General features: G+C 39.3%; 1 protein-coding gene across 7 annotated transcripts in view; it reads right to left on the reverse strand.

The window, feature by feature from the left end:
* Positions 1-16119, reverse strand: part of CYRIB (CYFIP related Rac1 interactor B) — a 153789-nt gene that overhangs the window by 3606 nt on the left and 134064 nt on the right. For 6 of the 7 annotated variants that reach the window (XM_033843106.2, XM_033843109.2, XM_004316829.4 and 3 more), the window contains 6 exons: positions 10055-10191; positions 8573-8650; positions 6457-6573; positions 5469-5548; positions 3716-3842; positions 2199-2269 (listed from right to left, as the gene is read on the reverse strand). In XM_033843106.2, coding sequence (XP_033698997.1) covers positions 2199-2269; positions 3716-3842; positions 5469-5548; positions 6457-6573; positions 8573-8650; positions 10055-10191 — 610 coding nt within the window. The remainder of the gene's footprint in view (positions 1-2198; positions 2270-3715; positions 3843-5468; positions 5549-6456; positions 6574-8572; positions 8651-10054; positions 10192-16119) is intronic. The other variant, XM_073794759.1, reaches the window with a different exon arrangement.

The following is a 16119-nucleotide window of genomic DNA, read 5'->3' on the forward strand; positions in this document are numbered from 1 at the left end:
TTATTATTAGCTATATAATCTTTAAGCCTCTCAAGAGCTTAAGGTAACTACTGCATGATGCAGATACCCCCAACACCCCATGCCCACCACCTACCTCACTAAGCTGTGGTAAAGATTCAATAAAGCCACAGACATGAAATTGCATTGTAAACGTACAGTGACATAAAAATGCTACTAATTATAACCACTACTACATAGCAGCAAGTATACTGATAAACTTTACAAAACCTCCCAGGTGAAAATTAAGAGCCAGAGACAGAATATGTGTTTCACTATGAATAAAAACAGTTCAAGAGTTCTCTCTGCAACAACCTTTTCTTTTCTGATTTCCATTATACGTTTGGAAAGAAAACTGAAAACTGACAGGCGGCTCTCGCCTCAGTGGTGCTTCTCCTCCTCTTTCCCTCAGACACAGATCGCCGTGTGGCAGACTTCAGCACCCTTTCACTCACCGCCACTGGCCTCCTTTGCCTTACACCAAACTACTTTTACACTTTGAAAAATACAAGTAAACTCTGAGTTTTTAAATTAATGTTTGAAGCACAGTCCCTTCAGGGTAAAGAAATATGTAATACTAAAACCTCTTAGACCTCTATTACCTCTTACTTTTTTTTTTTTTTTTTTTTTGCGGTACGAGGGCCTCTCAATGTTGTGGCCTCTCCCGTTGCGGAGCACAGGCTCCGGACGCGCAGGCTCAGCGGCCATGGCTCACGGGCCCAGCCGCTCCGTGGCATGTGGGATCTTCCCGGACCGGGGCACGAACCTGTGTCCCCTGCATCGGCAGGTGGACTCTCAACCACTGCGCCACCAGGGAAGCCCCACCTCTTACTTTAAAAAAAATGTCCTGTCACTTGCTGGCTTTGGAAGAGTCTAACCAATCAGAAAGGGCCTGGGAGAAAAATCAGGCTGACTGGGACACAGGGAGTCCTCAGAAAGGGACCAAGCAGGAAAGATTCACACAACCATAAATATTGGTAAAACCAATGAGCAATCTCCGGAGTAAAAACTTAAGGTTTTTGATAGGCTTACGGTTGAAATAATTTGACATTATAAGAATTTTGTTGTTGTTGTTATATTCGTTCCTTAAGCGTTTGGTGTTCACTTAGAATACATCTCCTTTATTCAGCAGTCACTGCTTGTAGAATACTCTTCATCATCTTAATAAAATAATTTCATGGTTCCACTCAGCTGAAATACACATCCTAGATTTTGCTTTATGACTTACCAGGTGACGAAGTATCCAAAAGGAATAACAATCTGTTTTGCTCACAAAACATGTGGGGAATATAATACTAAGTTGGAAATCATTTTATTCTATTATGTGAACTACAATGCACTGCAGTGAAAAGCGAAGATGGCTTATGACCTCAAAAAGTCACTAAATGAATATTTCTGCATTCGTATAATTTTTGTGTTCAAACACAAACTAATCAAGTAACAAGCAAATCATCTTTTTATGTTAAGGAAGTTATACTACCAATTAAATATCTGTAGTCAAGATATTATAATGTGCTGACATTTTCATTTAAAAATATTACAGGATTCTTAGGAGCTTCAGTAACTAAATCAAGTAAGTCTAAGCTGAGAAGACATCAAATAATGACTACTTTATTTTCATTTTAAGACATATTATAAGAAATGCACAAAAATAATAGAGATCTGTATTATGAACATAGCAATGTAATTATACTACATTAAGGGAAAAGAGTCAGTTATTAAACAGATTGTATGGTATTATTTTGTAAAAAGATAACTATTATATAGAGCTATGACTATATACAAGTGTTTAAAAAAGAAAAACTCTGGAAGGATATATACCAAAATGTTAATAGTGGTTTATTTCAAAATAGTGAGGTTTCATTATTTCCTTCTTTTTCTTTAAATTTTCCTGTTTTCTGAATTTTATTTACAATTATTTTCATTAAAAAACAAAAAATATGCAATCCTCGCTTCAAGGGGGGCAAAAAGTGAAAGCCAAACTCTTTAGCAAAGAAATGAAGCTGCTATTTTCATTTACACATACACACACACACACACTTATTATAAAAATATTGTTACCAATATCTGAAAGCAAGATTACCAATAAGCAAAATGAGATCTTCACATTTCTAACATTTATATTCATGTGTTATTCATATTTTGAAGCATTTTCTTAATACATTTGTTCTATACATCTATACCTTTACATGTATACACACCTGAGAGCATTGAGAAGACCTTCTACACTATTAGGAGGCTGGTCCTTAAGAACTTTGATACAACCTTTCATCTAAGTAGAAAAGGAAACGGAAAAGGTAAAACATCGATTTTTCATCTAACATTCATTCTCAAAATAGTTAATACTTAAACCAGCTCCATAACTATGCACTCATGAGAAAGTACACACTAGAAATGTCAAAATAATTATTCTTAGAATAGGGGAAAAAAATCTACCTAAGTGTTATTTTCAGTTTGTCAATCAAACAAAACTTTTTGGGAATCAAATCAGACAAACTGAAGCACCACCCACACTAATGGGAAAACTAAGGGTTTACTAAAGGGAGGACTTCCTGGAAAAGGTGTTGAGTAGCCTTTTAAAGGACAGAATGGACACACTTGTAAGGCAAAAAGACACCTTCCAGGTAGACGAACCCCACGACAAAAGTAATAAAGTTCATCACATGCAGAGGACAATATTTTGCAGGGCCGAGATGACTCATCACACAGGGGAGTTTACAGAAGGCCTCGAAAGGCAGAAGGACTCATTTGGAACTAACAGGGATGGCAGGGACTCATTACAGGCTATTTTGAAAGGGAACAACTCAATGAAAATGACCTGTAAGGAAGATGAGCCTGATTATCGTGAAAAAGCATAACACAGTAGAAATACCACAGGCTTTGGAAGCCATGGAGATGTGGGTTTGGAATCCATGTACCATTCACTAGCAATTATATTACAAACCTCTCTAAACTTTACTTCTCTGCTAGCACAGGGAAAATAGCACCTATATCCTAAGAGTATTTTCAGAGTTAAATGAGAGAACAAATGTTAAAATTCCTGGGACACAGTAATCACTCAATAAATGTTGACTTAGTTCTCTTTACACAGAATAGATATGAGCGAAGGCAAGAAGACTGCCTAGTCATCAGTAGTCTACATGTGAAATGCAAAGAGCCTGAAGCCAGCTGTCAAAGGGTAACTGGAAGACAACTCTCAGTAAACTACAGGCTATAACTTTTATGAACCAGGTGTGAGAGCGAGGAGAGAACTTACGAAGCAGAGAAGCCCAGGCTACAGCCACAAAGCACTATGACTGGGAGGAGGAGGGAAAGATGCAGTCCTCAACTTTTTGCACTGAGGCACCTCGACTGGCTTTTAATATACATTTGTAAGTAAATCATTTAAAATGGGCTTTGGCCAAAGGAATGAAAGGATACAATAAAAAAAATTTGTCTGATTATTTATTTACATATATTGCCAAATATGCAGAAGTATCACTTATCAGTACTGAGGAGATACTTTAAAAGACAGTACAGTTATCCTTCATTCATTCTATTCCATCTCTATATAGGCTATAAGAAATACCGCAAGAGAGAGGAAACCAAAATCCACTATTATCACAAACTATAAAAATAAATTCTGTGACAGAGTGCAGCTTGCCAGCTCTTTAAATAAAAACCTATGGTTTCCACTTACGGAAATTATTGGTAATTATATAAAACAAATATAACTTACATCAATTTTTGAAGTTTTGGCAAATGCTCCCACTGGATGTACGTGGTCATAGAGTATTATGACGCCTACCATTACCCTCAAGCAGAATGACACTGTTTCTTCATTTGTAAATCTGCTTCTGTATTCCCTGGAGGATAGAAAAGATATGGATGGATGAGGCACGTCATAAACTCATGAGCTGACTGATGCTCAAAGTTGTATTCTATTGATATCTAAAAGGGACGCTAAGCTTATAGCCCCACCTTCTCTGCAATGAGATTCCCAGAGAAATGACGGGGGTGGAGCAGTTATCACTTACATATTCTGGTCTCTATATGCACGTTGGTATATTACCCCTTCTGCTTAGCGGAGATGAGACAATTTTAGAGAAATCAAAAGTGGCCCAGGGACTTCCCTGGTGGCACAGTGGTTGAGAATCCGCCTGCCAATGCAGGGGACACGGGTTTGATCCCTGGTCCGGGAAGATCCCACATGCCGCGGAGCAACTAAGTCCATGCGCTACAACTACTGAGCCTGCGCTCTAGAGCCCTCGAGCCACAACTACTGAGCCCACGTGCTGCAACTACTGAAGCCTGCACGCCTAGAGCCAGTGTTCTGCAACAAGTGAAGCCACCACAATGAGAAGCCGCGCATTGTGACAAAGAGTAGCCCCCGCTCGCCATAACTAGAGAAAAGCCCGTGTGCAGTAACGAAGACCCAACGCAGCCAAAAACAAATAAAAATTTAAATAATTTATTTTTTAAAAAAAAGTGGCCCGAAGTAAAAGTTCAGGGATGGGTGCTCTGAAAGGCTGTCACCAGCAATATGATGAAAAAGCCACTAGCTTAACAGAGAAAGTACATTTGCTATTTAGGGGCTAAGCTGATATAAACACATTATTGTGTTTACTGGATTTTAATTTCCTAAGATTCAATTATATTCTTCTCTCAAATGGGAAAAAGGAAATAGCACTTTTGTCTACATAAAAGGCAGCATGGCATAACAGAAAGAGTCCAGAAGCAGAATGGAGACATCCAAGCACATGCGTGAGGTCAGCTCCTGTGCATCAGTCCCTTCATTTCCCAGGACCTTACTCCCCTAAACGAGAATGATGATAATATGATGATTAGCAGCTGCCCTCTTACTTCATAAAGTTTTCCAATAAGATGAGTATATAATAGTGCTTTGGAAAATAAAAAGCTCCACAAAAACTAAAGTTATCTAGTAAAACCATATATTATTCAGGAACACAGGAGGAATTCTTTCTGCCTGCTGACAGGAAAATCCAGACAGAAAACACTGTGGTACATGTTACAAATGGCTTGAGAGAGAGGAGAAACCCAGAAGAGAATTTAGGTGAGTGTTGGGTTTAAAAAAATAAAGAAGACTGAGACCTAATATTGGGAGAAAGGGATAAGTAGAACAACTCTAGCCCTCTAGGAAAAAAGGGCAAAGTTCTCTATGAAAAGGGAACGATAGTGTTTATGAGAGGCGTAACCAGACGCGCTTTTAAGCTCTTCCCCTACTCCCGAAAAAGCACCAAAAAATCACTATTCTGAAGAGTCTGACTGGTCTGACACACCTGAAAATCAAATGAACTTTATATGTTTAACTAGAACTTACATTAAGCTGTCAAATTATTTTAGTTTTGTTCATACGTTAGCATTACATACTTGGGATATACTTAATTTCCACCTTCCAAATACAACTTATTCACATCTGGACAATCATTTCAACAGGACTGTTCAAGTGAAAAAGATCAGTGAATACTCACGGTGTTTCAAGCATGACTCTGCACACACTAGCCATGGTGCTTAGACAATCTGTGGTATTTTCTATTGGTAAATTTTTATTCTGTAAAAGTGTACGGAGAACAAAAAAAGTAAGAGTGACAGTTATTACTCAAGAAAAATTTAAAATCTAGCAAAACATGAAAAATTAGCAACTTTAAAATTTGGTCCCTACTCTTAATTTTGTTAAAAAATGCACTAGATTCTAGGTACTGTTCTAAGCTCTGAGGATACAGCTATGAGCAAAACAGCTAAAAGCCTCCTTTCTCCCAAGAAGCCCTTACATTCTAGAGCTGAGTGGGAACAACCACAATACGCAGACAAGGCCTCATAGCCACAAGGTACTTGGATCTGATGCTACAAGTACTGGGAAGTCACTGGAAACATTTTAAGCAGAGGAAGGGAATGTGGTTTATGTCTTAAGAAGATTACTTGGCTGCTCTTTGGAGAAAGGACTGCAGTGGGTCAAGAGTGGAAGAAGTAAGAACAGTCAGAGCAGGAATGCAGAAATGCAAGTGAAAAGTGGTGCGCTGACCTGGAGAGGTAGCTAGAGGTAGCAAAGGGTTAAGTTTTCAGATTCAGGGTATATCTTGTAAGAAGAGCCAATAAGACTGCCTTGCCTGATGGAGTGGATGTAGAGGGTGAGATAAAGGAAGCAATTCAGGATGATAATCCTTAAGTTATCTGCTTGCACAGTGTTACTGTTAGTTGAGATAGGGAAAACTGGAGAAAAGGCGGGATTGGGAAAAACAATCAAGACTTCGGTTTGGTCATGGTACTACTGAGGTGTGGCTTATACATCCAAAGGGCGACTGCAAACAGGCGGTAGATGTGCACACATGGGCCTCAGGGAAGAGGACCAGACCCCGTGCACAAACTGCATCTCAGTCTATCAGCTTAGATGGTCTTTAAAGTCATGGTCTCGCTCAGATCATCCTATCTTCAGACAGGCAGAAGAGTAACAATGCTTACCTCTGATACAAATTTTGTTGTGGCATCACTTAAGGTTTTCAGCATTGGGGTTGCCTCAGCATAAAACAAAGACATTCGATTTGCCAATTCATTATTTACTTCATTTTCTCCTTCTGCCTGTGTGGAAAATAAAGACACTTGATATCAGTTCATAAGTTATTAAATAATATTATGAAAGAGCCTAGGCAGGGTGCCCATCTAATGCTTGTTAAATTAATCTAATAAATACTCTTATATTTTAGACCCTCAAATGCACACAATACTTAAATACTCTTTAAAAATAAAAAGATTGAAAATAATATTAAGCCATTTTAAAAAAGATTAACTTTTAAAAAATATTTTAAATGATATTAAGCAATTAAATAAAACCTTGATGGGCTGCCTACTGTATACAAGGGATCATCCTAAATGCTATGGAGGATGGGACGATGCCTAGGACATCATACCTGCCTCTATTAGGAGCACATAAGTACCCACACAGCAGCCACGATAACATGCTAAGAGACAAGGGATGAAAGAGGGGGGAAGGGGAAAACTAAGTTAGACTGGAAGAAACTAAGCTGGACTCATGGAAGAGTTTTTTTGTAGGTGATGATGGGCAGGCACACAAGGTACTCCAACCAGTCAGGCGGAAGAGCATGCTTTCAAATGCTTGGTAGAGTGTAAGTCAATGTAGTCAGTGTAATAAGGGACAGCAACTACTGAAAGAAGGGCTGGAAAGCAAAGCTGGGGTAGGACTAAATCCTAGCTTAAGTGAAATCCTAGTTTAAGGTCATATTTTTCTTCTACATGTAATGGGGAGCCACTTACAGGGTCAAAAGAAAGGAATAACAATTCAGTCAATCTTCTAAATAAATTTAACTAATGATAGTGGGCAGATTGTACCAAAAAGAGACTGTATGTCAGAAAATACGTTCTACAGCTATTATAGAATGGTTGCCAAAAAGAAAGTGGGTATTAGGCTCTCAACTGGGATAGAAGTACAAAGAGATGGAAAGGGGGGCAGTGAAGAGATGTGAGAGAGATGTCACTTGACAACGACTGGATTTACCTATAATTATTGAGAGCAAAAGACGTACAAAGATGATTTCAATGCCTTTGCCCTTGATGCATGGCAGGATGGCTATAATAGAGGATTGGGTGATTTTATTTTATTTTATTTTACATGGTGAGTATGAAAAAGACAGATGATAAGGTCAGCCTCACAGAAGAAACCAGTCTATGCAAAACCAAACTAATGCATATACCAGAGGCTTCATGGAAAAGAAATCTTTCTTCCAATCCAGGCCTGTCTTAGAGCAACTACTTCATAAAATATTTATTCAATGGTCTCCTTTGGTTGTTTTTTCTTTTAACCTCTTACGCCACTTATCACTCCTTATAATCTTATATAGTATTTCTTTATTAAACTATCTACTTGAGGCCAGGCCTGACCCTAGGAATTTTCTATTTTTCATACCAATTAGCACAATATATTGATAGGTCCTCAAAATATCTAGAGAAAAAGAGAGTATTTTCTTCATATTTAAGGTTTTACTTATGGCATTTGACATCCTGGAGAAAAGGGTACTAAACAGCTTAAAATGAGGAGAAGTCAAGATGCTAACAAACCAGAAGAGATGCTATGCTAGCCAAGCAACAGGCACAGAAGCCATTTCTCACACAGCCATGTCAGACACGGACATGCTCGACGTCCAGGACCTCACTTTCCCGTCCTGCCAGTGTTAATATTTCTCTGTCCCTGGTCAATTTCTCCCCAGGACTCTTCCATTCTAAGAATATGGGGACAAATAACTCATAACCACTAATTCACACAATTTTTGTGCAGTTAAAATGAGAATACAAAGAGAAATTTTTAAGTATCAACGTTATATAGGCAAAAAGCAATTTTACTGGATTAGTTATGGAATCAGGGCCTGGGTGGAAAAATGGGTAAAAACAATATGGTTTGCTACATTTTGCTCTTTCTTCCCACAGCTGTGGATGCCCATAATTACTAACTTTACTACTAGCTTTAGCTTTACCTGAATGAATGAATGCATGAGCAAAAGATTAAACTGAACAAATTGAGAGCTGAATTATTATTACCACCCTGTAATTCAAAGCATTAACTTACTGGAACATTATTAATCCTCATACGACTCAATGTTCTTCTATAATAGCTGAAATCATTCTGTATGGCAGGATTTGTCATCTAAAGAAGATATTTATGAAAGAAAAAGGTATTATTTACTAAATATAGTACACAAATTAAGCGAAAGATCTACTAGTTATAATTAGTTAAGTAACATTCCCTAATTTGTAATATCATCTTAAGAACTAAAACCATTATCATCCAATATGACTATCTGCACTTAAGTTACATAACACCGTATTCAGTCACTACTGAACATAGAAGACCATGCACACTGTTTTTCAGTCAGTCAGTATACTTTCTTTCTTTCTTTTCATTAATTTCAGGTAATATACTAAAAGTCTGTTTACCAAAAATGATATTACCAAATAAACAAAAAGGAATGTGTAGGCACTTATTTTGGGTTATTACAATAAAGTATATATATGGTCAACAGGGCAATCTTCAAACAGACTAAAACTTTATATACAAATCATTTGTGCTCAAAGTATTAATAAAAGAGAATAATTGTCTATGATACACCGTTGATAAAAAGCTGCAGTTAGGAATCCAGCTCTTCCACTTTCTAGACAAGATACCTGAGGCGCTGAAAAGTCAAAGGACCTGCTTCATAATTGGTTACTGTGCCGGAGCCTAAAGTGGAACTAAGGTCTCCTGACATGGAATTTAGTGCTTCTTTCTTTACACTCTCACTCCTTCCAGCAAAAAGGACATTTATAGGTAGGTAGGTAGGTAGATGGAAGGAGGGTGGTGAGAAAGAGAGAGGGAGGGAGATGGGTGAGAGAAAGAAAAAGTATCTTAACATTTTTATATAGAAGAATGTTGAAAAAAGTGGGGATGAGCAGAAAAAATATATTAGAAAAAGCCAATATTGTTGTTTCAGAGATGATTTTTAAAATGAAGTTAAATGAAAACTGATGGACTTCCCTGGTGGTCCAGTGGTTAAGAATCCGCCTGCCAATGCAGGGGACACGGGTTCAATCCCTGGTCCAGGAAGATCCCACATGCTGCGGAGCAACTAAGCCCGTGTGCCACAACTACTGAGCCTGTGTTCTAGAGCCTGCGAGCCGTAACTAGTGAGCCCGCGAGCCACAACTAATGAAGCCCACGTGCCTAGAGCCTGTGCTCCACAACAAGAGAAGCCACCGCAATGAGAAGCTCGCGCATCACAATGAATAGCCCCTGTTCGCCGCAACTAGAGAAAGCCTGTGAGCAGCTATGAAGACACAGTGCAGCCAAAAAATAAATAAGTAAAATAAATTAAAAAATGAAAACTGAATATTGGGTAATTTGCTGTTTGCTATGTATATACCAAAAGGCCTGGGTAAGTGTTAAATCGGCATTTTTGCTAAGGACCAGCAGGCATTTAAACACATTTTGAAAAGGTCTCCAGGCATCTCCTCCTAGTGCTCCTTGAAAGACTCCTGATTTCCATAACAATGAGGACCAGCAGAACAATCCTACCTTGAGTTCATCAAACCGGAGTGTAAAATGAAGAATTTCTGCAAACTGTTTAGCAAGAGCCTGCTCTCGCTCTAGATGCTGGGTAGGAGAATACGGGGTACTTGTCAAGGCTCCCAGAAGACCTCTTAATGCTGCTTCTAAAGAAAAAAAGATTAAAATGTTGTTTGTACCTGATATTTGTTTATTAAAACGTGAGCGATTTTTAAATGTTTTGACTTCAATTCCCATAAAAGTAAGGTCTCTTTAAAAGCCAGATTCTAAACGTAACACTCAAACTGAATACTGTTTACTAGAATAGAAACCCTGAAGTGACTAACTCAATTTCTGTAAACACAAATTCAAAATCATGTGGAATGTGAATGAGATACCAGGATCAAAGGACAAATTTTATATTATTTTCACATTCTACTGTGTTGATTTTTATGAAATGGTAACTGTTACTACAGCTGAGTAACTTCTTCAGGGGCACTGTGGCCACAGAGACAAATCGGCACACGGGTGTGAATGAATTACCAACTTCACATACTTTGAATATACTGTTTATTTATAAACACAAACTGCTTTCTTTCAGTTACTAAAGGAAACCAAATATTTGGTTTAATAATTAGCTCTCTGAGTGTTTTAGAACTTGGTATCTCAGGACCATAATATAAATATTCTAATTTATTATATAAATAAAACCGTTCCTTTGAAACAACTGCTACTTTTGGAATGCCAGACGTAGCAGCTTATTTTATATTCCATTTAAAAATGGAAATACTGATTGCACTTCAGAAAAAAATCACAGAAATCAAACTATTTCAGTTGCAAATTACAGAATCAGAAAACAATGGTAGATCCTATTCAGAGAAAACAAGAGCTTACAGAGTTAGATGGTCATCTGATGTTTATGAATAAATGTTAGAATAAATATTTATTAGTGATAACAAGTTTATGTCAGATCATCAACCTTTCATTTAAAAAATACCAACTCTACCGTTTATGAAGACCCAATTATGAACCAACATTCATACTTATGCATTTAACCTAGTCTGTCATTTAACTTTCACCATCAACTGTGACATCGGCATTACAGATGGATAAACTGAGTTTCAGAGGTTAGACCCCCAAGGGTATAGCTCATAAATGCCAGGTGTTTCTGATTTCACAGCCCTATTTTTTCCACCATAATAAACTGTTTCTCACAAAAAGCGACATTCTAACTAGCCTTCTGCAACCTTATAAAAGATTAATTTACTGATCAGTACCAACAGTAAGTACTCCTTATGTGTCTATTATATGGCAGGTACTGAGCTAGACACTATTTGTAATCCACACAGTAACTCCAAGTGTCAGCTACTATCCTTTTCTTTATGTAAGTCAGAAAATGTATTGATGGTCTAACATGTGCCAGGCACTGGGGAAAGATGAAGATGGACATGCCCTAGGCCCACACAGCGCCTAATTATACAGAGAAGAGAGACAACTTACTACAGCTGGGATGTGTGTTAAGAAGGAGAAGGGCACAGCACCGTGGAAAGGTATAAAAACGGGACCTTACCTCGTTCAAGACTCAGGAAAAGACCTCCCTGAATACATGACATCTGGGCTGAGACTGGACTGTGCACTAAGAATGAGCAGGGGTTTGCCAATAGGGCAGGGAGCCAGATCCTGAACTGAGAAGAGCGTGACACAGTAGAGAAACCTACAACAACCAGTACAGGGGAAGGGAGAGGCAAGAAGGAGAGGAACCTAAGACTAAAACAACACGAGGACCATATTAATAAGCACCCTGGCCATGTCATCATAATGTCCCTGGAGAAACTATTTAAGCAGGGTAGTGACATCATCAGATTAGCATTTAATAACTCCACTTCATCTGCAGTGTGGAGAACACACTGTGGGAGTATGGATGGCTTCTAGAGGTTCAAGAGTGGATGTGAGGATCAATTAAAAGGAAAAAACTTTTGGCTCTTTTGAAAAATGGCTTACTTCTCCCATTACTCATCTCATGTGTCAGCATTAATATAAGTGGAAAACAAAGTTTGAGAGATGTGAGAACAGGAAAAAACCATTTTAAAAACAAAAACAAAAAACTCCAATACTGTTACAAGCTGTTAAAGAAAAAAGAAATTCTCATTTCCTGGATTTGATCCAGCCTCAGGGTGAAGTCCAGCATCTACAGTGCTCACCGCTCTGGGGAATGGGAGACACTCCTCAGCCCCACACTGAGGGGTGAGTCAGGTCATGGCTGACCTGAGATGGCCAATGACCGGGGAGAACTTCTGTCCGTGAAAGAGAAACTCAAAATGATAAGGCTGCTTACTTGTCTTTGAAGCAGCTAGATCAGCCCGGGGCCCTCTGCTGATACAAGACAGTCCTACTAGACTACAGTGCCCTGCGACAAGAGGGGAATCAGAGAGAGAGGATCTCAGAAGGTGGCTCCGGTCTCTGGCTGAGTTAGAAAGAAAGGGAGGTCAAAGAACAGATGATGTAGGGATTGGTCTCTCTGATGAAGCTCCTGAAACAAAATGATGTGGTTATGACTCTTACAAAAGGTAGACGGCAAGGAGGAAAGTACTGGACTACTTAAGCCCTAAATTCTGGAAAGCATTAGCTGGTAAACCAGTGCAGAAGCCAAAGCTATGTAAGAAGGCTGCAAGGAAGAGACTGAATGGAGAAATAATGACAGATCAGTCCACAAAGTAGATCCAGAAGGGGAAACAACGGATGACTAGGAAGAGAAGGCTCCTTTACAGACAAGAGCCATATATTCGCACCTACTGCCAACCAACCACTATCAAAGAGCAGTCTTTGAATCCCCAGAAGAGAACCCAAAGGATGTGGAGTGCAGGGGATCCGAAACAGCCAAGAGGTAATACCACCATTGTGGGCACTTCAGAACCTTTTGAACACATTTTGATAAATTTAGCCCAGTGAAAAGGAGTCAACACGTTGGATAGACTCATCACTATGACCCCTGGAGGTGGCCCCAATAAGCCCCTGGAACAGGAAGACTGAGGAGACACAAAGCAGTTTATGTACTGTCTGGCCACAAAACCTTTGCTCAGATAGCTGCCTCCACTGGGAAGGCCTCAGATTGAAACAAGCAAGTACAGGATGTTTCCCGTGCCAGCAAGGTTAAACCATGTTGGCAAAGCTCAGTGTCTTCCGAATTAGTCAAGTGGTCCCTTCCCTGTCCCTCTATAAATATGCAAACCAGCAAGGGATCAGGGTCCCTCTTCTGGAGTACACCCCATGGTTTATCTGTAGTGCTTGAACCAAGCAACCTTCTTGGAATTCTGAAGGCCCATGTGCATCTTCACAGTTGTGCGGTATTCTGTGTGCTGTTTGTGGTGTTTATCCTCATCTCTGGCTCAACAGGGAGGTAGGAAGAAAAGAGACAACAGAGGTTAAGTGGACTTAAAGCAGAGGGTTCAACTGACTGGAGGTCCAGATAGGATACTGAAGCTCAGAGAATTTAAATGATGTAGCCAAGGCCACACAGCTAATAACTGCAAACAGAGGAATTCAAACACAGGCCATCATGCCTTGAAAGCCTAAAATCCATTATTATTGCTTCTCCTGAATATCCGACACATATTTGATATATCAGATGTACGTACTCATTTATCTATCACTTGCTCACTCATTCAACATTGAGTTCCTATCACATGGAAGCAAAGACATGTACCCTGTCAGCAAGGAAACTGGAAACATTATAAACCAGGTTATTGGCCGAGAGATGAGGAGTAAACCACCAGATCTTAAATTTGTACTTTGTTCATACCTTTACAGAAGCCCTAGACTACACAATGAAGGTTCAAGGCTCCCACATGACAGAATAAAAAACTGACAGCTTTCTGCTATTACCTGTGTTACTATATCCTCTGCTGAAACGGAACCCAGCTCCTGTGCCGAAACACACAACACTAACCTGATGTAATTCCAGTAGTTAAAATATGAGAAAATAAGTAAGCCTGATGGGTTTGGTCTATTTTATAATTACTCTTTTTTTTTTTTACTGGCAAATGCTAAGAAACCAAGATGAACTTGAGTAGGACCTGAGCGGCATCTAAAGCCATTTAACTTCGAAAGCGTCTAGGAACGAGCAGCACAGCAAAACCCTAAATAAGTCGTGAAGATAACTAAAATGGAAAGACCTAGGCTCTCTGAGGTTACAAAGCTACAGACTACGTAGATACTTGACTGAAAGAACTGACTGTCATGCTCGAGGAAAATAATTTATAATTCTTATTTCTAGTAAGAAAAGGACAATTTAGGGCTTCGCTGGTGGCGCAGTGGTTGAGAGTCCGCCTGCCGATGCAGGGGACACGGGCCCCAGTCCGGGAAGATCCCACGTGCCGCGGAGCGGCTGGGCCCGTGAGCCATGGCCGCTGAGCCTGCACGTCCGGAGCCTGTGCTCCGCAACGGGAGAGGCCACAACAGTGAGAGGCCCGCAAAAAAAAAAAAGGACAATTTACACAAACACTTCTATCTCAACTATTATTTGTCTTTGCATTTAACAGTGTATACTGCATCTAAGGAAAAATAGCAATTCTCTTACTTTTTAAAAAATATGCGCTTTTTAAAAAAAAACAGAACTTCACAGGACTTCCCTGCTGGCACAGTGGTTAAGAATCCGTCTGCCAATGCAGGGGACACGGGTTCGAGCCCTGGTACGGGAAGATCCCATATGCCACAGAGCAATTAAGCCCGTGTGCCACAACTACTGAGCCCTCGCTCTAGAGCCCATGAGCCACAACTACCGAGCCTGCACGCGGCAACTACTGAAGCCCGCATGCCTAGATCTCGTGCTCCGCAACAAGAGAAACCACCGCAATGAGAAGCCCACGCACCGAAATGAAGAGTAGCTGTGGCTCACCACAACTAGAGAAAGCCTGCACAGCAACGAAAACCCAACGCAGCCAAAAATAAATAAATAAATATTTAAAAAATAAAAAGCTCAAATTAAAAAAAATAATAATAGAACTTCAACTTTGAAGCAGAGGTTGTAAACACAAATGGCCAAGTAGCTAATATAAAGAGAGCAAGATATAAAAAACCAGGATGCAGTAGAGACCCACTGCAAACTAGAAAGTACATGCCCTAACTACTGGACACAGAGTCAGTTTGCCACTTAGCTTCGCCAATTGAGAGGCAGATCCATTGCTCAACTGCTGGCTAAGCTATTGATTTTTCCAAAGCAACCGGACTTAAAACACACACAACGCATATAATTACCAATTTTAAAACCTGGCAATTAATCAGGAATTTTTAAAAACCATGTGGGCCAAACAAACCATATCTCAGATCTAAATTTAGCTTATGAGCCGCCAGTTGACTTCTATCTTACAGTACTGGTTTCCTTATCAAATTGTATGTACTCATTTAGAATATATAACACATTTTTATGATTCAAAAAGCAAAACTATATAAAAACACGTATCAAAAACTTAAACTGAAATGTTTCAAATTTCTGACACATCTATACCACTCCTCCCCTATGCTCCCAACTTCACAAAGTTTACATCTTTCAAATTACACAAGCAGCTAGAGAGCTAAATCTTACCTGTTCTACCTCCTCCTTCTCCAAGAAAAAGAACTCCAATTTTGCTTATTCACTGTATTAAAGGCACAATTCTGATCTCTGAATAATTGTTCCCATGTGAGGGCAGAAGCAGATGGTCATGAATTCTTGTTACTTAATGACTCCCTCGATAACTTCGCATATAACATTAGCTTCCTATTTCTCATCTCGTACAGCTTTAGGTACATGAACCGATCATAACCAGCCATGATCTTAAGAACACAAAAATCTAAATAACCCAGGAGACCTTGGATTAGTTCCCACATATGGGAAAGGATGTGCTATGGAGCTGGAGAGAAATTCTACCAAGCTGTTTCCCATAGTAGGACCCTTTAAGCTGCAAAAAATCAGAAATTTCCTTATGGAAGTCAAAATTTGTTGAGGAAAATGGTCTAAATAAATTGAACACCTGGTTGAATAGGATGATAGGAAGATTATGCTATAATCTCATAGTCTACCAAGCTGCTTTACTTATGAAACATATAAATTTAGCAGT

Source organism: Tursiops truncatus, chromosome 17 (assembly GCF_011762595.2).
Source record: "Tursiops truncatus isolate mTurTru1 chromosome 17, mTurTru1.mat.Y, whole genome shotgun sequence".
NCBI lineage: Eukaryota > Metazoa > Chordata > Mammalia > Artiodactyla > Delphinidae > Tursiops > Tursiops truncatus.